The sequence below is a fragment of the Muntiacus reevesi genome, chromosome 10 (genome assembly GCF_963930625.1).
Source record: "Muntiacus reevesi chromosome 10, mMunRee1.1, whole genome shotgun sequence".
Classification (NCBI taxonomy): Eukaryota; Metazoa; Chordata; class Mammalia; order Artiodactyla; family Cervidae; genus Muntiacus; species Muntiacus reevesi.
In genome coordinates, this window is record NC_089258.1 from 13,774,370 (window position 1) to 13,800,256 (window position 25,887).

Below are 25,887 nucleotides of genomic sequence, written 5' to 3' on the forward strand. Positions count from 1 at the left end.
AATTTCAAACTTTCCTGTTTCAAAGAATTCCATCAAGAAAGTGAAAAGACAACCTACAGAATGAGAGAAGGTATATTATAACATACTTTATTATATATATAATATAAGAGAAAGCAAATTATAATTCTGAGGGACTTGTATCTAGGATGTATAGGGAACTCTTACAACTCGATAAAAAGACAAATAACTCAATTTAAAAATAATTAAAGGATCTGAATAGACATTTCTCCAAAGGAGATATACAATGGCCAAAAAGCACACACAGTGCTTGACATTATTAGTCATCAGGGAAACGCAAATCAAAGCCTCATTGAAATATTAGTTTATGCTTACTAGAACATGCTGAATCGCTTCCGTTGTGTCCAGCTCTTTGTAACCCCAGGCTCCTCTGTCCCTGGGATTCTCTATGCAAGAATACTGAGTGGGCTGCCATGTCCTCCTCCACGGGATCTTCCTGACCCAGGGATCGAACCCACGTGTCTCACATCTTTTGCGTTGGCAGGAGGGTTCTTCACCACTAGGCCACCTGGAAAGATAATCAAAAAGGACAATGAGGGTTTGAAAAAATTAGAACCCTCATACACTGTTGGCGGGAATGTAAAACAATGCAATTCCTTTGGAAAGCAGTCCAGCAGATCCTCAGAAGTTTAAACATAGAGTTACCATACAAACCAGAGATTTCACTTTGAAGTTTATATGAGAAACGAATACATAAGTTCATACAAAAACACGTACAGGAATGTTCATAGTAGCATTATTCTTAATAACCAAAAAGTGGAAGCAACCCCTGTCCATCAACAGATGAATTGGTAAATGTGTTATATTCATACAGTGGAATATTCATTAGCCATAAGAAGGAACTGGAGCACTGGCACCTGCTACATGAGTGGATGAATCTCGAAGACACTATGCTAACTGTAAGAAGCTAGACATAAAAGGAAATGTTGTACGATTCCATTTATCTGAAACATCCAGAATAGGCAAATCTATAGAGATAAGAGAGCTTCCCCGATGGCTCAGCAGTAAAGAAACTGCCTGCAATGCAGGAAGCTCAGGAGACATGTGCTCGATTCCTGGGTTGGGAAGATCCCTTGGAGGAGGGCATGGCAACCCACTCCAGTATTCTTGCCTGTAGAATCCCTGGTCAGAGGAGCCTGGCAAGCTACAGTCCATAGGATCACAAAAAGTCAAACATGGCTAAAGCGACTGAGCATGCGTGCACATTGACACAAGAAGTAGACTAATGGTTATCAGGGTCCGAGGGAGAAGGAGAAAGTGGAAAGTGACTGCTTATGGGGTTTCTTTGGGGGTTCATGCAAATGTTCTGGAATTCGACACTGGTGGTGTTTTCACAACCTTGTGAGTATACTAAAACCACCGAATTATACATTTTTTAAAAGGTGAATTTTATGATACACAAGTTACATCTTTTCTCAATTGTTTAAAAAAGAGAGAGATTGATAGAAATCACTGGATGTTGTATAACATCACTGTAACCTTAGTAGGGCTGACCAGCAGCTTTCCAAAAGAGAGCTAGAAGGAGAACTTAAGGCAGGAGGCAGCTGCTGTCCTCAAGGCTGTGGATGCGACCGAAGGAGCCGCTCCCAGTGCTGGATGCCAGGAAGATGTCGCCATGGTGTCTGTGGTATAACACCCCACGCAGAGATGATTCACTTCCAAGGAAGCATCCATCAAGTGCAAGTATATACACACCAGTGCGTGTGTTAATTTTTTCCACCCTGGGTAATCCTGATGATTGTGCTGTTATTGACACACACAAAGTCTTTTTTTTTTTTTAACTGCTCCAAAATATTCTAGATTATGAATATCCCGTGACTGACTAACCATTTGTTAACCTTTGGACATGTTGATAATTCCTAGATTTTTGCTTTTACAAACACCGTGTGGACTAGTCTTACCTTACACTCAGCATTAGTGCACAGCATATTCAATGTAAGGCCTCCATAGTGTACACAGAGCTGCTCTCCCAACTACTCGTCCTGTTTTACGTCCAGGTGTGTGCTGGGCTGCAAACTCAGGCGAGCCCTCCATCCCCTGCCAGCTCCAGTCCTCAGCATGGTGCCATTCTCCACCCAGGAGGGAAAAGTCCTTCTCTGCTCCCACAGACCATCTGCTCCTCTCTGAGTCATAAGAGGAGACGATCCTGCCCATTATTTCAGCATACGGTTCCACACATGCTTGTCAGTGTTCAAAGCGTGCTTCTAACCTCCCCTTGTCAAATGAAGTCATATGTGTTTCATTTGCCTCTTTCTGAGATAAAGTCATGGAGTTTTTGTTTTGTTCTGACATTACCAAAAAAAGTTTTCCATTTTTTACCCTTTCTACTTTTGCTTCCTGGAACTTTCAGATTCTCTGTATTCCTGTGTTCTGAATGGGTATAGCAGGCTGACAGCCCGTGTTCTGTTATGATCACCTTAGCCCTGAACAGTGTGAGGCCTCTTTTATCCTGGCTTATGAGGATACTAGTTCAGGTATGTTGCATTCACCTCTCAAAGACAACACTGTACAAAAAGTAACGAGAACCTTGTATTGCTTGGATACTATGCTCTTTAGCTAAGCCTAGCCCGGAATATATGTGGTTGAATAAAATTCACTTATGGTTCCTTTAATTCATTTAGGGTTTTTTTGTTTGTTTTACATCAAAATCACCCTTCATGGATTTAGTGAGGCTAAGGCTGCATAGCGATTGATCTTCCCTCATAGCTCAGTGGGTAAAGAATATGCCTAAAAGGCAGGAGACCAGGGTTCTATTCCTGAATTGGGAAGATTCCCTGGAGAAGAAAATGGCAACCCACTCCAGTATTCTTGCCTGGAGAATCCCATGGACAGAGAAGCGTGGCGGGATACAGTGTATGGGGTCACAAGAGCTGGACATGAGTTAATGACTAAACCACCACCACCACCAAGGCTGCCTAGCAAACCTACTAACTCCATTGTCCTGGAGGAATAATGTTTTACTTCTAAATGCTGCAGCTTAAATATACTCTGGGCTCTCTTACCTCATAAAATCATAGACTGTTAGGTCAGAAAGGACCTTAAAAGTGCTTTTGCCTAACCTTCTATCTCCCTGACAGCCACCCAGCTTCAACCTGAGTATTCCGAGGATTCTGTCCTCACTGCTCCTGTGGGAACTGCTTGTGTTGGAACAGCCTTCCTTAGCTTAAGCTGGAGCCTGCCTCCATATATAGTCTGTCCTCTTAGCCCTCATCTCCAGAGTTGCACAGAATTTGCCCCTTGTCCCCCAAACAATCCATGTGTCCGAAGGCCGCGGTCTTTCCTTTTCCCGTCACTAGGTCACAGGGTTGGGAGAACACTTCCCTCCTTGAGTGTGGTTCTTAGCTGTTCTCTTTGTTGACAGTGGCCTTCTCCAGTGGACACCTGAGCTGAATACCGCACTCTATTTGAGGTCACACCTGTGAAGAGTGCACTGGAACTATTATTGCTTCCCTTCCTCAGAAAAGAAAGGACAGGTATTAATAGAATTAGCTGAAGGCACTCACATGTAGACCATTTTTGTTGTTGTTCAGTCACCAAGTTGTGTCTGAGTCTTCATGACCCCATGGACTGCAGCATGCCAGGCTTCCCTGTCCCTCACCGTCTCCTGGGGGTTTGCCCAAGTTCATGTTCATTGAATCAGTGATGCCATCTAACCATCTCATCCTCTGTCGCCCTCTTCTCGCGCCTTCAATCTTTCCCAGCATTAGGGTCTTTTCCAATGAGTCAGCTCTTCCCATCAGGTGGCCAAAGTATTGAACATATTCCATTTTTAAACCTGGTATTATACACCTTCTCAGGGCAGTCTTACCATTCAAATTACTATGCTTTTTTTTTTCCTTAGTTACATTCATTGAGTGCTTCTGATGTGCTAAAACACTATTCTAAGCACTCTACATACACTTATTTAGTCCTCAAAATGGCTCTAGGTACCAGTACCATCTTCCTCCCCATTTGATGAGTGAGGGAACAGTATGAGTATAGCAACTGACTACCTTTCTACCTCTAGGAAGTGGCGGAGCCAGGATGAAAGCAGAGGCAAGTCTGGCTCCAGAGTCCTCTCTCCCTGCTGTCTGCCGCTATCCCCAGCAGGACTCCCTGTTAATTCTCATTGCCCCTATTGATCTCACCTACTATTTGTTTATTGTTTTGGAAAGCCACATCATCACCTCTTGCTGCCTGTTGAGTTTATAGACAATTTAATATACCAAATCTTCTTCATAGTTAAATACTTTTAAAAGCTTCTTTGTCCTTCTTGACTGGTGTTTTTATTAATTTTGGATCTTCATTCCAGCCTGTGGTTTCTGTTCTTTACTGTAGATGCTATCAGTCAATCAGTTAGACTTCCATACAACTCATTTGCAAATTTATTAAGCCAGTAAGTCATCATTCCTTGGAAGGACTCCGTCCCGGTTATAGCAAGTAATTAATTAGCAGCCTTGAGGTTCTGTTTTTTAACCTCTTCAAAGCTCTGAAACAGCCACCATGTGCTCACCATCCTGCCAGCTGCCTTAGAGAAGTCAGGATGCTGATACCCACAGTGAATTTCTGGAAGTTGCCCTCAAGATCCCATGCTCCCTCCTTGCAGCCCATCATTTTCTAACTGCCCACAAGCTATCTGTTCGATACACGGTCACAGACTTTACTTCCCCTCCTCTTATTCCATCTTCCTTTGCAAAATCGGAATGACGTTTGTCTATCTCCATCAGTCCCCTTCCCATTGTCTCCATGATTTGATGCTTCCAGAGGCCTATGATTGCAGGTGGAAAGCTTTCTGAGCTGTGGCATGCCTCTCACCTGGCCTGGAGTCAGAACTTCTGTAAATGGTGAAGTCACCCTGTCCACTGACACCAAGAATCAGTTCTCAAATATGAAACATTAGTTCCCACATAACAATGCTTGTTCTACCATGTATAGCTTGTAATTTATTCTCCTGGGCAGAAAGTTTGAAGCAAAGTGGGAGTCAAGTAGTTCTGTTCATCCTGTCACCTCTTAACACTTGGTTTTCTTTAGGCTCTAAACATTGCTGCAAAAGCCCTTTTTATTGTCCTGGGCATTCTCCCTTAGCACGAACTCATTCGGAATGTCTGCCTTTCTGGCAACAAATTTCCAGCTTCCCAGCTCTTGTAGATAGCGTCCTCCAGCATCCCCCCTTTCCTCTTTTGTACATGCCTTCTTACAACGCCCCCTTATCCTGGGCACACTTTGCTCATTTGCTTCTTTGTCTCCTTTGAAAACAGTGCAAATTACCTCTTGGTGTGCTGAATATGATGATATACTGCGCAGACTAATTGTATTAATCCGTTCAGGGGATTTCATTCTTAGAAAGGAATTTCTGATTTATGGCCATTCAAAACTCAAGGACTATTTTGGTTTTTTATTGATGCTCATTACTTCCTGCTTTTCTAAGTTTTTTCTTTCAGTTCCCTGCCCTGCTTATCAAAATGTGTGGAGTTTTTTGTGTTTTCCACAGTTCTGCTAACTAGAGTCTTTTCTCATCGCCCTCATCAGCAGCTGACCTCTCCTGCTCTATGTACCAACCACTGGCTTCTTTCACCCTCAGGGGACAGAATATACCTTCTTCACTTTCCTGTGGCTCCCTGGAGAGGTGCCTCTTTCTGTCTTAAATCATTTTATCAATTGCCTTTTTCAACACTGGCGTGGTAGCCTGCTGTGTCTGCTATAGGATAATGGTCTCTGATGGGAAAAAACCTTCATGCTGGGTAGCTGTTAAATCCACTGTGAAAAACACACAGATAATCAAACTTGCCAAACACCAATAGCTTCGACACGGTACAACTTCATTAGTTAAAGGTGTGCACAAACTTTTGTCCTATCCTCTTTGGTAACACTGTCCAAAGGCAAGGCAGCAGTGAGCGTTCATTATGCAGCACATTTTATAGATGGAAAAATTGTTGCAAAAACGAATGAGAGGACCATACAATTCCTATGCTTTCAATCATTCTGCCGCCATTTTTCACCCAGAATTTTATTAATCTCTTCACAAAGTGGTATAGACTGTACGGGGTTGTGGCGGGGAGGGGGCAGAGAGTGTCAGGAATATGCCCAGACCTAGCTTACTAGAATTTTAAGCAATACCTGAATTTTTTTTTTTTCAGTTTGTTTTCTGATGATGATACAGCAAGGAGCAGGCTTACAGATCAACCACAGGAGGGTTTACACTCCAAATCAGGGGTATCTGCGCAGGTGGCACTAGTGGTAAAGAACCTGCCCGCCAATGCAGGAGATGTAAAAAATGCAAGTTCAATCCTTAGATCGGGAAGATCCCCTGGAGAAGGAAATGGCACCCCACTCCGGTATTCTTGCCTGGAGAATCCCATGGACAGAGGAGCCTGGTGGGCTACAGTCCACAGGGTTGCAAAGAGTCAGACACAACTGAGCAACTAAGACTAACTAACACGAAGAGAAGGCGTGGGACTGCATTTATGTGCCTCGTCAATTCTTTTTTAATTTTTATTTTAAAATAATTTTAGATGTGCAAATAACTACTAAAATAATAGAGTTCCTGTGTTTCCTTTCCCCTGCTTCCCCCAATAATAGCGTTGTACACATGTGACTATAGGGTGGTGTCTCTCTAATATCTTTGCCTGTCAGAGGAAGGCTTAGCTGGCACAATCAGTGTTCACTATGATGAGACTATGCACGCGTGCTAAGTCACTTCAGTCGTGTCAGCTCTTTATGACCCCGTGGACTTAGCCCGCCAAGCTCCTCTGTCCATGGGGTTCTGCAGGCAAGAATACTGGAGAGGGTTGCTGTGCCCTCCTCCAAGGGATCTTCCCGACCCAGAGATCGAACCCACACCTCCTACAGCTCCTGCATTGCAGGCAGACTCTTTACCTCTGAGCCACCTTAGCTTTATTTATATTGTGCTTGGGCTTCCCAGGTGATGATTGTGGTAAAGAACCCACGTGCCAGTGCAGGAGACGTAAGAGGCATGAGTTCCATCCCTAGGTCGGGCAGATCCCCTGGAAGAGGTCGTGGCAACCCACTCCAGTATTCTTGCCCAGAGAATCCAATGGACAGAGAAGCCTGGCCGGCTACAGTCCATAGGGTCACAAAGAGTTGGACATGACTGAAGCGACAGCATGCATGCATGCGTACTGGGCTTACAAAATGCTAACAGGCACTCTGGCTAAGTGCTTTTAGACACTGCAACAGCCACAGCCACTATCATTGTCCCCTTTTTGCAGATGAAAACTGGGCTTAAGTGAGTCGTAGTGTTGCCTGACTCACTCAGGATTACATGGCATGTAAGTGGCAGAGTCAAGATTCTTAACCAGTGTATTAACTGCTTCCCTGGGAGATGTCATGTGTGTATTTGGGGCTCTGAATTCTCCAGGGGTCTTCACAAAGGTGGTATTTAACTTCATCCACTACGTCAGGGTGAGTGATGCTCTGCCACCAGACCGTCAGGCACCTGTGGGGCAGCTGCCACTGATGGAGCAGGGATGTCGGGATGCTGATCAACCCCTTTCTGTCTCATTTCTGGGATGCTTCGTCCCTGGCTGAAGCACCGCAGTAGCAGGTTTACAGATGAAGCTGTGTTGTGGCTGTCACCTTCATGCCAAGAAGTACAAGACGGAGAGTGCTGGCAGACGGCCCGTCTGGGCTGTGGCAGAGCAGTAGGTGTTGAGACCCAAGCTGACACGCTTGAGCACCTTTCAGAGGCCTTTTCTCAAATCCCACCATTGGCAATCATCCTGCAGAATTAGTTCTTTCTTCAGGAGATTTGATTCCCAATCCAATCATGTATCAAATATCACCATCATCGGATAGCTTTTTAAATGTCCATATTGCTTCTGAGAGTGAGTGGAAAAGGAAGGAGGTGGACAGGAGAAGGTCATGCCAATCTCGGTTGTTACATTTGGTGCCAGGTACAACAGAAACCAAGGGCATTTAAGCCCAAACGACCTTGGTAACTTGATCTCTCACATTCCATGTGTTTCAGCCAAGGAAATAAACACTGGTGTAAAATGTTGAAGAGATGCTTAACACTTTTATGTTACAAAGTGCTTTTACATTATCTGAGCCTCATCACACTCTTTACAGGTGAGAAAATTGAGCTTCAGGGAGAGGAAACATGTTGTCAAAGATTCTCCACTTAGTATTTGGCACAATCGAGGTGGGGGCCTCAGAAAGCAGCAAGGACTTCGATGTTCCATGGACCTGGGTTCCAGCCTCACTTCTGCCACTACTAGCTTTGGTTGTCTCCAGGCCTTGCTTTCCTCCGCTTTTAAATGGACATCATCACAGTACCTACCCCATTATGTTCTTGTGAGGGTACAAGTACATGATACATAAAAAGCTTGGCAGAGTACCTAGCACAAGGAGATAAACAGGAATGGTAGCTATTAGTATTAGTTCAATTCTCCATCCATTAGGAATGAGTCTGGCTTCAACTAATAGAATAGTCAAGCAATGTTGACTTAAAAACAAATGGGAGTTCCTTTCTCTTACAGTAAGTGTGAAGACAGATAGTCTTGGGCTGGCTAGCAACTGGATGATACTATTAAAGACTGTTTACCTTCTTTCATTCCATCCTAGTCTCCACTGCATGTTGATTTGCTGCCTCATGGTTGCAAAGTGGCAGCTGCAGTTCCATCCACCATGTTTGGGGGATATTTCCCCTTTAGTAAGGAAAGCAAAAGCTTTCCCAAAACCTAACTATCAACCACAGCAGACATCTGTTTCTTTCTCATTGTCCTAAACTATGTCTTCTGATTCTCGGGAACCACAAGGACACTTGGAAAGAGAGTGTTTAACTTTTCAGACGTAACTGTACAAGCGGCAGTGAAGAAGATAGATGAGAATAGGAGTAGATTAGGCCAACTGTATTTGCCACAGTTCTTAATGCCTCTTATAATGTCATTAAAATTTTTTTGTTTAACTAGTCCTTAGGAGTAGAGAGCTTAGTTAACCCTAATCTTGTGTTCACGGCACATGAACAGCAAAGTCTCTTTTCTGGACTAAGTCCATTTAATTTTCACAAAATGTGTACTATTTCATATGCATCTATTTTTTTCTTAACTTTTTTATTGAAATACATATACACTAGGGTGCACAAATGTTTCTAGATGGCTCAATAGACTTTTGCTATTTATCTTCATTAAAGCACCACTCATGTTAACATAGAATATTCCCACTTTCGCAGAAACTTTTCTCTATTTTCCCTGCTCTGTTAATACTCCCTCCCGAAGGTAACCATTATTCTGATCTGTATCCTTATAGATCTGTTTTACATGTTCTTTGGCTTCACTTAACTGGAGTTGTACATTTGTATGTAGCCTGTAGAATCTCATGGACAGAGGAGCCTGGCAGGCTACAGTCCATAGTCTTTTTGGGTGCGATGGTTCATTCTCTGTGAGACTTATCTATTACTGTAGATAGTGGTGGTTCATTTGTTTCCTGCTGTCTCTGTATGCTTTGTCTCCCTGCACAGACTTGGAGCAAGTGGTATTATGAGAACCAGAATAGCACAGACATGGAAGTCACCCCTTTTCCACTCATGGAGTATCTTTTCCTCATAAATCCACCCACTTTGCTTTCTCACAAAGCTCGCCTGGGCACGGCTCTCTCCAGCACCATGTCTACTTTAAAAGGAATCTCTTGGGGACTTGTACATTTGCCTTGGATGCTCTCAGCATAAAAGCATTTTCTTGGAACATTTGGAGAGGGTGGAAGAGGAGAGTAAGAGAGCAGTGCTTCCTGAAAGGGCGTTTTTAGTCAAAGGAAAAAAGTGCCAACTAAAGTCATCATTTGAAACTTAAGCCTGGAAGCCAGCCTTTGGAGCAGAGATTTAGGTTGGTCTTCCAGTGTTCTCCCCTACTAACAGTCTCCATTCAGGGCTCAAGGGCAAAAGAAACAACTCTGTCTGTCTCAGGGTAGGGAAAGCTGATTTGAATTCAGACTGACTCTGAGAAGTCTTCCTTCCCCCCAAGGCTCTGACTGGTGGGCTTTCCTAGCAAAGCCAGCATGGCTATCTTTACAAAATAAACATTCAACTCCAGGACAAACTTGAGAGCAGGAATAAAGCTAATGCTTTTCAGCGGAGTCTTAAATGAAGATGAAAGGGACTAAATAGTTATTCCTGCAAGTATGGTCATGTCTAGGAATCAAGTAGAAAAATTCAAACTATGCACGTTAGCTCTAGTGGCTGGTCATCATCGTTTCTCTTTAGGCATCTGCTGGTTCTGAGCCTTGTGTCTGCTGGGATAATGAATTAGAATATTCAGCAGAGACTTAATCATGGGTTCTTTGCTTGGCAGCTAGAGCACACTTCGAAGGGACTAGTTTGGCAAGTTGGGTCATCTTCAGGCACTGCGGTTCAGGTCCAACACCCCTCCGTGTTTGTGTCGGTGGGCACAGAGGATTAAGGGGATGAACCATTGGAATCTACTGCCTCTAACGTCCTATGACCAACTTTGAATTCAGCAAGATTTACTGCTAATGACTTTAGAAAGTTTTATTAAGTTATTGAGTAATTTCTGTATCCCTTGCCCTTACGAAGGGCTTTTCATATATTATTTCAGTTATTCCCCACATAGGACCTTGTTGTTTATCCATTCTATAGATAATAGTTTGCACCTACTGATCCCAAACTGGGGAGATAGGTAAAGTTGTTCCCGTTTTTGCAAATCAATAAATTGAGGATTAGAGAATTTAAGTTACCTGCTAGTAAGTAACAGGTAGTAAGTAGTAGGTTTGAGAGTCAACACTAAGTCTTTCAGATTCCAAAGACTGTACACTTTGTGAGATCAACTAGCTTTTAAAAATAACCCCTCTGTATATATACAGTGAAATATTACTTAGCCATAAAAGATGAAATAATAATGCTATTTGCAGCAACATGGATGCAACTAGAGATTATTATACTAAGTGAGGTAAGTCAGAAAGAAAGACAAATACCGTATAATATTACTTATATGCAGGATCTCAAGCGTGACACAAGTGAACTTATCTATGAAACAGAAACAGACTCACAGATACAGAGAACAGACTTGTGATTGCCGAGGAGAGTAGGGAGGGAAGAACTGGGAGTTTGGGATCAGTAGGTGCAAACTATTATCTATAGAATGGATAAACAACAAGGTCCTATTGTATAGCATAGGGAACTATATTCAATATCCTGTAATAAACCATAGTGGAAAAGAATATGAAAAAAATGTATATATGTGTATAACTGAATCACTTTGCTGTATAGCAGACATTAACACACATTGTAAGTCAACACTATGTCGACAAAATAAATTTTAAAACAAGAGAAAATAAATATATAACTAAAAGTAAAAATAACCTCTTGCCTTTCTGACGAGCCAGCCCTCTTGTCAACCCTTGCCTTCCCCTCGCCCCAGCACATGCTCTTCAGAGTTTGTCCGATAAGAGACTGGTTGGCGAACAGCTAAAAGCTGTAAATTCTTTGTCACTTACTTTGAATTTAGTTGTTGAATTGTCACTGTAACACAATTATATTTTATTAAGGAAATTTTTTAGAATATTTAAAACCATAGAGCTTAATGGAAAACACTCTGATGGATAATAAGAAGACTGGTTTCAATCCTTAATGTCACCATGAATCAAAACAAGCTGTGAGACCTTGGATACGGACTTAATTTCTGTGTGCCCATTTCCGTCCTTTGTGAAATGAGGAGGTTAAAGTATGTGGTTACTAATGTCTCTCTCTGTTCGAAAAACCTGGGCCTCTATGCCTCTTCTTGTTTTGTTCTTGTGATTCTAAAAAGGCTTCAGAGTACAAATATTTCTGAAAGGAGCCTTAATTACTAAATGCAAATCAAGAGAAGTGGATAACATTGGGGCTTTCAGAATTTTTTGGAATATATAAGTTCTTTACTCTTCCAAGCAAAGCTACATTTTCCACTGCATTTCCCAGTCCAACATTCCCACCAAAAGAAAAGTGTATAGTTTCTTAAATGATTCATATTGGAACTTAGATTCCTTGAGGGTCTGGCAAGCTTTAATCTTGGATAAGGTGATGTAAAATATTGCCAATAGCCAACCTCAGGTTGCCAACCCAAAATATAAGTCCCTCCTTGTTCAGTATATGAATTTATAACATAAACCATTTAAAATTCTACCTGGCACTATTGAATAGAATTGACACTATTGGGCAACTCTGTAAAGAAGAAATAAGGCAATATTGTGGTCCAAGTAGTTAAGAATATGCTACACTTAAAGAAAATTTTACTGCATCATTTCAGACCCAATAAAGAAAAAACTGGCCATGTGAGTGACTCAGGATCGTCTGTCATCAGACATGGGCTTAATCCGGAGAAGGTCTTCATGCAGGTTCATTACTTAAAGGTAAGCGTCTCTGAGTAACAGAACCCAGTTATTATGGTGCAGGACTTTTTAGATTTTACATGTGAACAGTGAAGGTTAGTAACATGGTTGGGGCAAAACAAACATATCGTCAACATTGTAAATGACATTTGATTGAGCAGATTCTGATCGTCCACCAATTAAAACATTTCACACCCAGCATGAAGCATGAATCAAAGGAAGGTGAACTGTTCCCTTCCCTGGATCTCCCTTCTTCCTGCTTCATGTCAGCCTTGAAGAGTGGAATCTTAAAATTGCTGTCAGGTTCCCACTAGAAGACCGGAGTGATTTTTTCTGTTAGTATTTTAATTTGTAAAATCCTTTTCTGATAGCTAAAGGAGAGAGGAGCTGGGCCCCTTTTCCCTATTGGTCCGTAATGGACATCCAGGTCTCATGTAAGCTGAAGGTAAATGAGACAGTGATAGATGAGTTGAAACAGAGTAGTTGATCCTTAAGTTCCAAACCCAGCCCAACTAGTAACAATGCAAAGGGCTGCCTGGGACAGGTCAGTCCAAACTTTCTAGGTGAACATAACATGCTGGTGGGTAAGTTAGAGTTGATTTTGTAAGTATTTTTCTGAACCATGATGGGCATCTTTTTTTCTCCTTCCTTCTAGGGCTATTTCCTTCTCCGGTTCCTTGCCAAAAGACTTGGAGAGGACACCTATTTTTCATTTTTAAGGAAGTTTGTGCACACTTTTCATGGGCAGCTGATTCTTTCTCAGGTAATTAGTGAGTCCTCTTGAGTCCATGATATACAGCTGGAGAGGGTGTGGCATGTGGTAACTAGATTGTGTATTAAAAAATAGGGAAAAGATTTACATTTCAGTGCAATAGGAAAAATAGGAAGTTAATGAAGTGGACACAGAAGTGTTTCTGGGAGGGTCATCACCCGGTCTTTTAGGACATACTGTAACCCAGAACTGTCCTATGTGCACAGTGCTGTGGGTAGTTGCACCTGAAGTGAACTTGAAAACCAAGAACAAAGCGATTCCCACTGTCTCCTCCACCTGGAATGAGTTTTGCAAGGTTGGCGCCTTCTCATTCTCTGTCTTAGCTTCAACACCACCATCCCAGAGTCCCTCTTGCTGAACAGAAATGCATCCACCCTGTTCTTCTCTACCCTCTGCCCTTTTTCATTGTCTGCATTGCCATCACCATCCCTCATAATTATATTTTCCTTTCCGGATTCATTTCTTTTCTCTCCCTTCCATTCGTGTGTAAGCTCGACAAGGCCAGACCATGCTCTTCATTTCACTGGTCCTTAGTATATGATTCACACACAGTATGTGCACCATATGTATTTGTTAAATAGATTAAAAACAAGATACACTGAAATATTCAGACAGCCTGGCCTGTCAGAGAGAGACTGTCAGTTTAGCCAGGTGTTAGGCCGAGCTGCACATAGTGAGAAAGTTAACAAAGAGGCAGAGGCGCTGCAAACAGCACTCGTAGCTGATGGAGAATCAAGGATGCAGTCTCAGCACAGATTAGACGGTTGTGTTTGTGTGTGTGTGTGTGTGTGTATGACAGTTGTGCTCATATACAGTTTTGAAGTCAAATTGTGCACAATGTTAGATGCAAACGGTGTGCATGTATAAGCCAAACATACATGCAAGGAATAGCATGATTATAACACAACTAGATAGCTGTTCCGTGTCTCCACACTGTTTTCTTTGGTTGAGATAATGGGGGCATATTTCTAAAGATGTGTTAGGAAAGGGAGCTTGAAAACTGGCTCAGGAGTCTTACATGGTTGGGGGACTGACCAACCCAAACCTCTTCTCACCAAGATACTGCAGAGTTGAAGGAGTGCGTTAGGTTTACCATGACCATTCTCATAACAGCTTTCCATGGAACACTTGATGCTCCCTCTACCAAACTTTCCATTTTACTTTTGTTTAACTCTTTTGAATTATAGCTTTATTGTTTTTTCATAACAGTGTTATTGAGATACAATTCACATACCATAAAATTCACCCTTTTAAAGTGTACCAGTCGGTGGTTTTTAGCGTATTCATAACATTGTGCAACCATCACTGCTATCTAATTCCAGAACATTTTTATCACCCCAAAAGAAATCCCACACCTATTAGCAGTCACTGCCCAATTTCCACCTCCCCCCAAGTTGTACACAACCACTCACCCACTTTCTATCTCTATGGATTTGCCTGCTCTGGAGATTCCATATAAATGGAGTTATATGATATGTGGCCTTGTGTGACTAGTTTCTTTCATTTAACATATTTTCAAGGTTCATGTTGTAGCATGTATCAGTACTTCATTTCTCTTTTTTAATTTTACTTTCTAACCTCTTAAACTGTGATGAAATATACATAAGACAATTATCATTTAAACCATTTTTAACTGTATAGTTAAGGCATTAAGTATGTTCACATTGTTGTCAACTATCACCATCATGTATCTCCAGAGCATTTTAATCTTCCCCAAATGAAACTTGTATCCGTTAAACAATAATTCCACATTCTTCCCTCCCCCCAGCCCCTAGCAACCACCATTCTATTTTCTGTCTCTGAGTTTGACTGTTATAGGCACCTCATGCAAATGGAATAATGTAATATTTGTCCTTTTATATCTGGATTATTTGAGTTAACAAAATGCCTTCCAGTTTCCTCCCTGTTGTATAGCATGTGTCGGAATTTTCTTCCTCTTTGTTTTTATTTATTTAGATCGTATCACATAGCTTGTGGGGTCTTAGATCTCCAACCACGGACTGAACCCGAGCCCTTGGCAGTGAAAGCACAGAGTCCTCACCATTGGATCACCAGGGAATTAATTCCCTTAATTCCTTTTTAAGAATCCGTATTTCCGTAGTATACATATACTACATTTGGTTCATCCTCTCATCCAATAATTACCCCTCTTGGCTCTTGTGAACAATGTTGCTATGAACATTAGTGTACAAATATCTGTTTGAGTCCCTGCTTCCAATTCTTTTGAATATATACCTAGAAGTGGAATTGCTACATTATACACTGATTTAATTTTTTTTAGTAACTGCCATACTGTTTTTCCACAAGGGCTACATTATTTTGCATTCTCACCAGCAATGCACAAGGGTTCTAATTGCAACATTTGTCATTTTATTTTTTGATAATAGTCATCATAGTGGATGTGAATTACACTGTGGTTTTAATTTGCATTTTTATGGTACTATGTTGAGGATTTTTTCATGGACTTATGGGACATTTGTATATCTTTTTTGGAGAAACGTCTGCATATGTGCTAAGTTGCTTCAGTTGTGTCCGACTCTTTGCAACCCTATGCACTGTAGCCCACCAGGCTCTTCTATCTGTGGGATTCTCCAGGCAAGAATAATGCAGTGGATTGCGATGCCCTCCTCCAGGGGATCTTCCCCACCCAGGGACTGAACCTGTGGCTCTTACATCTCCTGCATTTGCAGGCAGGTTCTTTACCCACTAGTACCACCTGGGAAGCCCTAGGATGTCTATTGAGATCCTTTTCTGATTTTTCATTTGGGTTGTCTTTTATTATTGAGTTATGAGTATATATTCTAGATTCAAGTTCCTTATCAGATATATGACTTAAAAATATTTTCTTGCCTAATTAAAAAGTTACTCCTATGTTTGTTCTAAGAGCTTAGTCATTCTATTTCTTATAGTTAGGTCTCCTACCCATTTTGAGTTAATTTTTGTATATGGTGTAAGGTGGATGGCTCAGCTTCATTGTTTTTTGTGTGAATATCCAGCTGTCTCCCTTCCATTTTTGTTAAAAAGACTAGTCCTTCCCTCCCTTGAATTGTCTTGGCATCCTTGTTGAAAGTCAGTAAACGTAAGAGTTTATTTCTACTCTCTCAATTCTAAATTCTGTTGATCTCTATTTCTGTCCTTCTGCCAGTCCCACAGTAAGTTTGGAAATTATTGCTCTTTCATCTGACACATACTCATTATAAAAAATTTAATAAGTAACACAGAAAAGTACAATGAATGTAGATATCATTCATTCAAATGATATAGATTCAAAATCTATATAGATATAGATTCACAATCTCACCGTCCATAAATACTTAAAATTAAGAGTAGGTGAACATCATTCTAGAAGTTGCATTTCTTTTCTCCGTTTCTGTCTTTATATATATGTTGTGTGTGTGTGTGTGTCTCTGTGTGTTCAGTTGCTCAGTAGTGCCGGATTCTTTGCAACCCCGTGAACTAAGCCCACCAGGCTCCTCTGTCCATGGGGTTTTTCCAGGCAAGAATACTGGAGTGGGTTGCCATTTCCTACGTGCCTGATCGTACACATGTTGGTAGATAGATGTATTTAGAAATAGTTTTATAAAAATAAACTATGTGCTTTTAATGAAAATATGTTTTAAATTTTATTTTACTTGAATTTAACACATGAAAAAGAAACTAAATTGAATATGAAAGACTTCTTGAGCTTAAGATAAATATGAGAGATCATTTCCTAAGAGATTCTTCAACAGTTAAGAAACACAGTTACAAAAAATCTTTAAGAGGTTGAAGTTGTTAGTTTTTTCCTCTTTAGATATATATCTTAATTTTAGAAAGTATCAACTTATTCTTATATATTAACATTAATATAAAAGATGAGGAAACCAGTAGTTATGTTTCAACTACTTTTTCCCTGGTTCTAGATTTCCCTTAATTAATATTTTTACATAGTTCATATCATTTATAGTATGTGATGTTACTGTAATTTTCACAGTTGTATAATCCTTTCTTTTGATTCAACACTTTGTTGGCTAAATTTTGTTGTTAAATTGAAGTTCAAGTTGCTTGAGAATGTTTGCTTGTTGCCTTTATATTTGAATTACAAACTGGCTGGGTATAATATTCTTGGGTCATATTTTCATCTCCTCAGAACATTGTGGCTATTGCTCAACTGCCTCCTGGCATTAAATACTGCTGTTGAAACTTTTAAAATCAGTCTGTCTTATCCTCTTTATGCCACTCAGATGACAGAAGAATTCTTTACCTTTGATGTTTATTAATTTAATCCACAGTGACTTCGTGTTCATGAGTCTGCATCAGATTTGTTTTGCTTTTTTCCTGGAAAACACTGCATCTTTAGACTCAACATCTATTCCTCCTTGTTTCAGTAAATTATCTTAATTGTATCTTTGAACACATTCATTTTTTTTTCCTTACAGTATTCTGAATTTCAAGGTTACTGGTTATCTTTGTCATATCATCATTGTCCTCCATACATGTTATTTTCTAGTTATTTGCTTTTGTCTTTTTGTTCTTCACAGAATATGTTTATCTCAAGCAGTATTATTTTTATTATTAATGTTATTATTATAACAGTATTATTATTTTTCTTTAATGGCTATTCTTTTTCTTGATGTTTCCATTTTATTAATGCTCCTATGGTGGTATTATTTTGGTCCCTAATTTATTCCCTTTGCTTTGAAATCTCTTCCTCTCGTTTTATCGTTTTGTCATCTTGTCTTTGAGTTTTCATTTTATTGAATTTATGTTCTTATTCAGTTCAGTCGCTCAGTCGTGTCCAACTCTTTGCGACCCCATGGACTGCAGCACACCAGGCTTCCAGGTCCATCACCAACTCCTAGAGTTTACCCAAACTCATGTCCATTGAGTCAGTGATGCCGTCCAACCATCTCACCCTCTGTCATCCTCCTCCTCCTGCCCTCAATCTTTCCCAGCATCAGGGTCTTTCACCTAACATTCCAGGTTCCTATGCAGTATTGCTCACTGTAGCATTGGACCTTGCTTCCATCACCAGTCACATCCACAACTGGGTGTTGTTTTTGCTTTGGCTCCGTCTCTTCATTCTTTCTGTAGTTATTTCTCCTCTGATCTTCAGTAGCATATTAGGCACCTACTGACCTGGGGAGTTCATCTTTCAGCGTCCTATCTGTTTGCCTTTTCATACTGTTCATGGGGTTCTCAAGGCAAGAATACTGAAGTGGTTTGCCATTCCCTTCTCCAGTGGACCATGTTTTGTCAGACCTCTCCACCATGACCCGTCTGTCTTGGGTAGCCCTACACAGCCTGGCTTATAGTTTCGTTGAGTTAGACAAGGCTGTGGTCCATATGATTAGATTGGTTAGTTTTCTGTGATTGTGGTTTCTGTCTGTCTGTCCTTTGATGCCCTCTCTCAGCACCTGCTGTCTTACTGGGGTTTCTCTGACCTTGGACCTGGGGTATCTCCTCACGGCTGGTCCACCGAAACGCAGCTGCCGCTCCTGACCTTGAATGTAGGGTAGCTCCTCTTGGCCACTCTGGTGCCGCGCCACATTATTATTATTTTCTTTTAATTTATATTTTAGTGTAAAGCATTTGTGGAGAATTTTCTTCTGTGCCTTGGATTATGTTTTCTTCACGACTGGATTTTTTGTCTTTTACATTATGCTTCTTATTTCTAGCTCTCTCTTTATGTGGGTTTTTGCTGTATTGGTTTGCATAGTTGCCATACTTTTTTCTTGTTCATTCTCAGCATGAATTGCACTGTCCTGACCCTGTATTTATTCTCATATGTATTGGAACATTATCTTCGATTTCTTTTGCAATTTGTCTAGACATGTTTTTCTTCCCCTCTGAGCTCTAGTTTGAAGCTTGGATATTATGCATGGAGAGGTGGAGGAGAAGAGCTCCACTGGAGCTGTGTATAGCATTTGTTGTAAGAATTTGGCTCCACCAACTCTTGAAATTTTGTTAAAGTTTCCCCAGCCAAGATTCTCATCACCTAATTCGGGTGCTGCTTTTTTCATTGCAGGTACTCCCCCAATTAATATCGTTCTTCCAATTCAGCTTGGAGCCCTAGAACCTATACAGTTCATAAGACTATCATCCTCAGTTGTTTATTTCTCAGGTTTTGCTCATCTCAATTGAGCAAACATTTTCAGTCCCTCCACAGACAAAAAGAGAGGAAAAATAAAGATATTCCGTTTTTCCCTTTTTTTCCAAGCGTGTGGGTATTTGTGAGAACTTGTGGGATTTGGGCACTTTACCAGTACCACTGCAGCTAAGCATGATGGAGGGGGCGGTGCAGAGGGAGGACTGGAAGCTGTCTTGGAATGTTATGTTTCTTTCTTTAGTTTTTTCTTTGAAGTTTATGCCACAGACTGTATTCTTTCCTTGTTTGGTTGCTGCTAGTGACATTTTTGCTAACTTTTTGAAAATGGATTGTGTTTTGTTTATATTGCTAGTTAGTTTTTGATGAGGAAGGCCATGATTCAGTTTCTGTACAAAGAAGATCTTCAAATTCTTCTTTTTCCAATTGACTTTTGAATTCTTTCGTTTCTGAACACCTCATCTACCCAGTATTTCAGAATTATCATCTTTCCACCTCTCAACTAAAATTGCTCTCTTGAGCAATGACTGATTCCTGACCGTTTCATTTCTTTTCAGCATTTATTCTGCCAGCACTGTCCTTATTTCAATATTTTGATTATTTGTATTATCCCTCCTACTGTCCCCTCCCTATGATCATAGTAATTATTCATAAAACCTCTGATAGAAATTCCTACTTCTGTGTAAATATCAAGCCAGAGTCCGTTTGTCCAGGAGAAGCTACATGCATCTGCTTTTTGTTGAAAACTTTCACTAGTACTATAAAATAACTACCAAATTAACCATGTGCCAAAATTGGTGTTATTTTTAAAAATTTTTTAATGCTTAATTTAGTGTTTTTAGGTGATAATCAAAATAAGTTATCTAGCTACCTGATTAGTATATAGATTATTAGGAGAATAAGAAATTTAAAAACCAAACTTCCCAAGGAATATATTTTTTGACTAGAGTATTGGCTTGCAACAGTTGTCAATGATCTAGATAAAATTTGACCCCAACTCACTGTGCAAATGGCAGGAATGTAGATATTTTTGTGTCTTTGGCTTTAATATTTTCAGGCATACTCTAGTGGTAAGAAACTAGGGCCCTAGTATTTGTTGCTAACTGCCTTTGTCAGTGATCCTAGATCAAGTCAGTGCCTTAAGTCCTGTTCATGATCCTAGAATCAGTCTTGAAGGAAAACCCTCCTTGTCCAATTGATATTTGTAAGTTGCTTTTTATCAAAATGCCGACATGTTGAAGTAAAGAGTGAGGACAGATGAAAGAATTGAAAAGAAGTGGTAAGGGAAGGAATACTCAAAAGAGACATCTTTCTTTTTAAACATTCTGTTGTGGAAAATGGGGAAAGGCTTCTATGATGAGTCCACTCCAGGTGTGTATGCCAATTTCTGAGTGGAGCCAGGAAAACGAGCATTTTGTAGTTAAGATCATGTGTCAATTCAGTTGCTCAGTCAGGTCCGACTCTTTGCAACCACATGAGCTGCAGCACGCCAGGCTTCTCTGTCCATCACCAACTCCCGGAGCTTACTCAAACTCATGTCTGTGAGATTATGTGCATGAACGGAATAAGAAGGACCAGTTGAGTTGATTCCACTGGTAGTATAGAGATTACCTGGTGAGACCAAGTGTCTTCTTGGGTTGAATGGAGCACAGGATGGGAGAATGTCTAGCACTGCAGACAAACATTCCCATCATCTGTGGAGATACAGGCTTCGTGTTTTAGGGATGCTTGAGGTATTGAGTTTTTGTGATCCAGTGTGATCCAGACATTACTTTGCCAACAAAGGTCCATCCAGTCAAGGCTATGGTTTTTCCAGTGGTCATGTATGGATGTGAGAGTTGGACTGTAAAGAAAGCTGAGCGCCGAAGAATTGATGCTTTTGAACTGTGGTGTTGGAGAAGACTCTTACGAGTCCCTTGGACTGCAAGGAGATCCAAGCAGTTCATCCTAAAGGAAATCAGTCCTGAATATTCATTGGAAGGACTGATGTTGAAGCTGAAACTCCAATATTTTGGTCATCTGATGCGAAGAGCTGACTCATTGGAAAAGACCCTGATACTGGGAAAGATTGAGGGCAGGAGGAGAAGGGGACGACACAGGATGAGATGGTTGGATGGCATCACTGACTCAATGGACATGGGTTTGGGGGGACTCCGGGAGCTGATGATGGACAGGGAGGCCTGGGCATGCTGCAGTCCATGGGGTCACAAAGAGTCAGACGTGACTGAGTAACTGAACTGAACTGTAAACCCTTAGACCTGTCCTCCTCAGGACTGACTGGCAGCCTTCAGCTAGTTGTGTGGCCTGCAGTTCTCAGCTCTGAGCAGGAAGAGGCAGATGACCACCTGCTAAGAAGTGGGACAGTTACCTTTTTAAAAATATAAAGCAGGGCTTCTTGGGGACCTCCTACACTTTTATTGTATTCACAGAAAATCTGAAACATTGTGTTCTGTAATTTCATAAAGAAAGATCTAATTGTAATTGGAAAATGCAAAAGGGCAGAATTAAGGTTAACTCTGGATTTCCTGCTTCTCATGCAATTAAATTCTCCCCCTTGCCATTGAGTTAATGTAATTTCCCCCCCACTTAATTGAGCATAAATTACTGGACAAATATGGGATAAGTTGAGATGGACTGTAAGGAGATAATGCAGTAAAATTAGTAAGAAATTATAATTACAGTACTTGGATTTTAAAGAAGCAAGAATTCTGTCATTAAGCCAATGAAATATCTGCAAAGTAATCTAATAATATATCAGATTATGGAAAATTAATTTCTGATTCAACTTTTTTACAAAATAGTTATTAATATAATAAAATCATGACTTTAAGAACCTCAATCAAAAATACTTCTTTGCTTTCTAAATATTGCTTTTGCTTCCTTTGATTTTTTTTTTCTCAATATACCCACTGCAGTATACACTATACTGCAGTATACTGCATTGTATTTGGGATTGTCCCCTTCCATTTTTACTGGTAAATTTTTTTTCATTGAAGTATAGTTTGTGTACAACATTGTGTAAGTTTCTGGTGTACTGCAGAGTGTTTCATACATTCTTTTTCAGACTATCTTCCATTATCATTTACTACAAGATATTGAATATAGTTCCTTGCACTGTATAGTAGGACCTTGTTGTTTATTTTATATGTAGTGTTGTGTAGTATAATAGTGTGTATCTGCTAATCCTAAACTCCTAATTTATTCCTCCCCGCTTCCCCTTTGGTAACCATAAATTTATTTTCTATGTCTGTGAGTCTCTTTCAGTTTTGTAAATAAGTCCATTTGTATCATTTTTTAAGATTCCATATATAAGTGATATCATATGATATTTGTCTTTGTCTGACTTACTTCACTTAGTATGACAATCTCTAGGTTCATTCAGTGTTGCTGAAAATGGCATTCTTTCATTCTTTGTTTCTGGCTGAGTAATATTCTATTGTGTGCATATATGTGTGTGTGTGTGTCTGTGTATCTATCATATCTTCTTCATCCATTCACCTGTTGATGCTCACTTAGGTTGCTTCCATATCTTGGTTACTGTAAATAGTGCTACTATGAACATTAGGGTACTTAGACTGATACATGTTAATATTAGGTTTGTTGTATCTGTGTTATGTATTTTGGGTGAAGCAGCAATAGGCAAGTAGAGTCTTAGAAGGAGGACAGAGGTTGCAAGAAAGAAATCTTTCACTTGTGCTCTTAATAGGGAGGTTCTGTCTCTGGAAGAAATGGACCTAACCACCCATAAACACATAGAAAGGGACAGCTGACTCCACCAGGGTAGTGATGGCTATGCTTAATGCCATGATAGAAAAAGAACACCTTGTCATACAAATTGTTTGCAGATTTCTAGTCCTGTGTCATTCCATCTGTTTGTAATACAATGGTGTGCACTGCCGCTTGCATCTCACACTCTGAGTTACATGGATCTCATCAGAGCCCTGTGCTGACCCTGGGTCTGCAGGCTAGGTTGTGGTAGGGGCGTCCATCTGAAGGGATGCTCATTTATTAATGGCAGTGTCATATTTTGTCATCTGGGCTTACACATGTGCCCTCTTTAAGGACCAGTTTAAAAGGTGATTTCCAATTTATTAAAAGAAAACCTTTAAGTTCAGGTCTTACTTATCACTCAATATTAAGTCCCTAGAAAGTTAAATACTGTTCTTATTTGTTTCATGTTCTGTATTTACCCAAAATGTATCTTATCAAACCTTCAGGTGAGGTAGGGTTGACACTAGGCTTACCCATTTAGCAAATAAAAATGTACAACCCCCATGTAAATTAAAATTTCAGATTAAGAACAAAGAACTTTTTCATGTAAGTATGCCCTCAATTTACCTGGGTATCCTATGATTTATCTCACAGACCTAGTTTAGACCAAATCAAAATTCCAGAATAAGATGGACTGAAAAGATTGATTATAATACACAAGATACAGATCAAATATAAATGTGATTTTGAATATTCATGTGAATATTATTTAGGTCTTCTGATATTATGGGTATGTTTTAAAATAATCCTTAGCTTTTGGATGTATTTACTGAAACATTGGTGAAATTATGTTAACATTTGGGATTTACTTCTAAATAATGCAGGAGGCAAGTGAGTGGATGGCACAGATTGGCTATGGGACACTGGGTATGTGAAGGTTAATTACACTTTGCTACTTTTGAATGTGTCTGAAATTTTCCATTTTCCATAGTAAAGGATAAAATGGGTATGTATGTAAGTCATGCCCTTAGATTAAAAAAAAAATCTATTCTTGAAACATCTTAAATCAAACAATTGAGGATTTGCGCCATGGCACCAGAAGAGGCTGCAGATGGAGGCAGGAGCCCGTGAGCTATTTTTGGGATTGTGACATCTTTGTTCCTCCACTGGGGTATTAATTGTCTTGATTTTTGTCTTTATTATCCATATAGCAATGCAAAAAAGCCGTTAGTTACTAATCTCTCAGAGTTGTGATTATTCAGTATGTAACAGGATCTGTAGTGGCTCAGTGGTAAAGAACCTGCCTACCCGTGCAGGAGACACAGGAGGCATGGGTTCAATCCTTGGGTTGGGAAGATCCCCTCGAGGAGGAAAGGGCAACGCACTCCAGTACTCTTGCCTGGAGAATCCCGTGGTCAGAGGAGCCTGGCGGGCTACAGTCCGTGGGTGTGCAAAAGAGTCGGAGATGGCAGAGAAACTGAGCACAAACAAGCAGGATCTCTAGGGAAAGCTGGTGAAGAGGAGGAACATGGTTAAGTCAGAGGGACAGTGCTGTGTGCTCGGGCTAGCCTTTTGAAAATAGTTAAACATGGAATGAAATAAACTGTTGGGTTAGGTCAGAATAGCAAACATTACTTTTTTCAATTTGTTTGTGGTTTTTACAAAAATAAATCTCTATAACTGATTGGACTGAAGCCCTAGTAAATTAATAAATTGAATATATAGCCTAATATTTCAGTGTCAGCCTACCTTCCCTAGCAGGTGAGTTGTCAGCAGCTGGGAACACTCAGTCTCTGGCATGACTCCAGGCAGGGTTATTTATTGATGGACATCTTTAATGATTTGCTTTTTTCTTCTTCCAGGATTTCCTTCAAATGCTGTTGGAGAACATCCCAGAAGAAAAAAGGTGAGGACCAATTTAGGAATTAAGGGCCCAGTTTTATTTTGAATGTTAAAAATGACTCTGCCATTGTTTGGCAAATTGCAGCCTAGAAGTTTAATCTTCCTCTGTCAATAGAGGAGGGACCTAGTCCAGCCAGCAGGAGTCCTGGGATGATCAATTGGACCTAGAAATATCGGGAGTGTGGATTCTAGGAGCCAGCACAAACAGCTGGAGACACTCTTTGGCCTCAGCTGCCATGAAAAAGAATGGAGGAGAGACAAGTTCTAAAAGTTAGGGTGACTTGTTTTGGAATGTCTGAAATGTTTCAGATTTGCCATCCTTTTATTTATTTATTTTCATCCTTTTATTTTTAAAGTGAACATGCAAGGTTTGCTTCATGTAAAAATCATATCAGATATGTCCATTATTGCTAAGGTCAAGAACAATAGGTTAGCTGTAAGAATTTTTCTTTTCTTTTATACTTGCCCTGAAATAACCTTTCAGGTCCTCTAATAGAATGGAGCAATTTCCTTAGGAACTAATTTAGAAAAAAGAAAAAGAAAGTTAATAGACATGGTTTATTACCTCCTTAGGCTCTTACCCAGGTCTGTTTCTGAGTAATGACTATGCATTCTTTCAGGAGAACTTCTCAGGGCACAAATATAGCAATTTTCATGGAGGCAACAAGGTGCATTTTTCATTTTGGAGGTCTTCTTTCTTAACATCCCCTTCCTAATAAGGTTATGGAGTTCATTTGGACGGCCCAAGCCCTCTAACTCTGGGGGCACCTAGATTTTATCATTGTGAATATTTTTTATGATCCCACAAAGTAACTTTTGTTGTGACTGTGGATGTTAAGAGCAGCATCTCCATCGAAAGGTGCCCACTGACCACCAACCTTTGCCCTTCGAGAAGATGCCTCACCCAGTTAGCATCACGTTTTGATTAGCAGGCTTAAGCTTTTTAAAAAATTTTTCCTTAAGAGTTGAGACTTCATTCCTCCAATTAATGTATTTCAGCAAGTATACTAGAATATATTTTGAAACTCAGACATTGTCTTTCCTGCTCACTAATCTCAGAATCTAATCCAGCTTTTAAAGCAGA

The 25,887-nt window shown here is 40.3% G+C and overlaps 1 protein-coding gene across 10 annotated transcripts in view; it reads left to right on the forward strand.

Annotated features, from left to right (window-relative positions):
• AOPEP (aminopeptidase O (putative)) overlaps positions 1–25,887 on the forward strand; it is a 392,839-nt gene that overhangs the window by 253,539 nt on the left and 113,413 nt on the right. For 9 of the 10 annotated variants that reach the window (XR_010664620.1, XR_010664621.1, XM_065947320.1 and 6 more), the window contains exons 8-10: positions 12,252–12,354; positions 12,989–13,096; positions 24,764–24,807. Coding sequence is in view for 7 of the 10 variants with exons in the window: in XM_065947320.1 (XP_065803392.1) it covers positions 12,252–12,354; positions 12,989–13,096; positions 24,764–24,807 (255 nt within the window). In the remaining 3 variants the exon portion in view is untranslated. Of the gene's footprint in view, positions 1–12,251; positions 12,355–12,988; positions 13,104–24,763; positions 24,808–25,887 lie in introns of all 10 variants that reach the window. The other variant, XR_010664622.1, reaches the window with a different exon arrangement.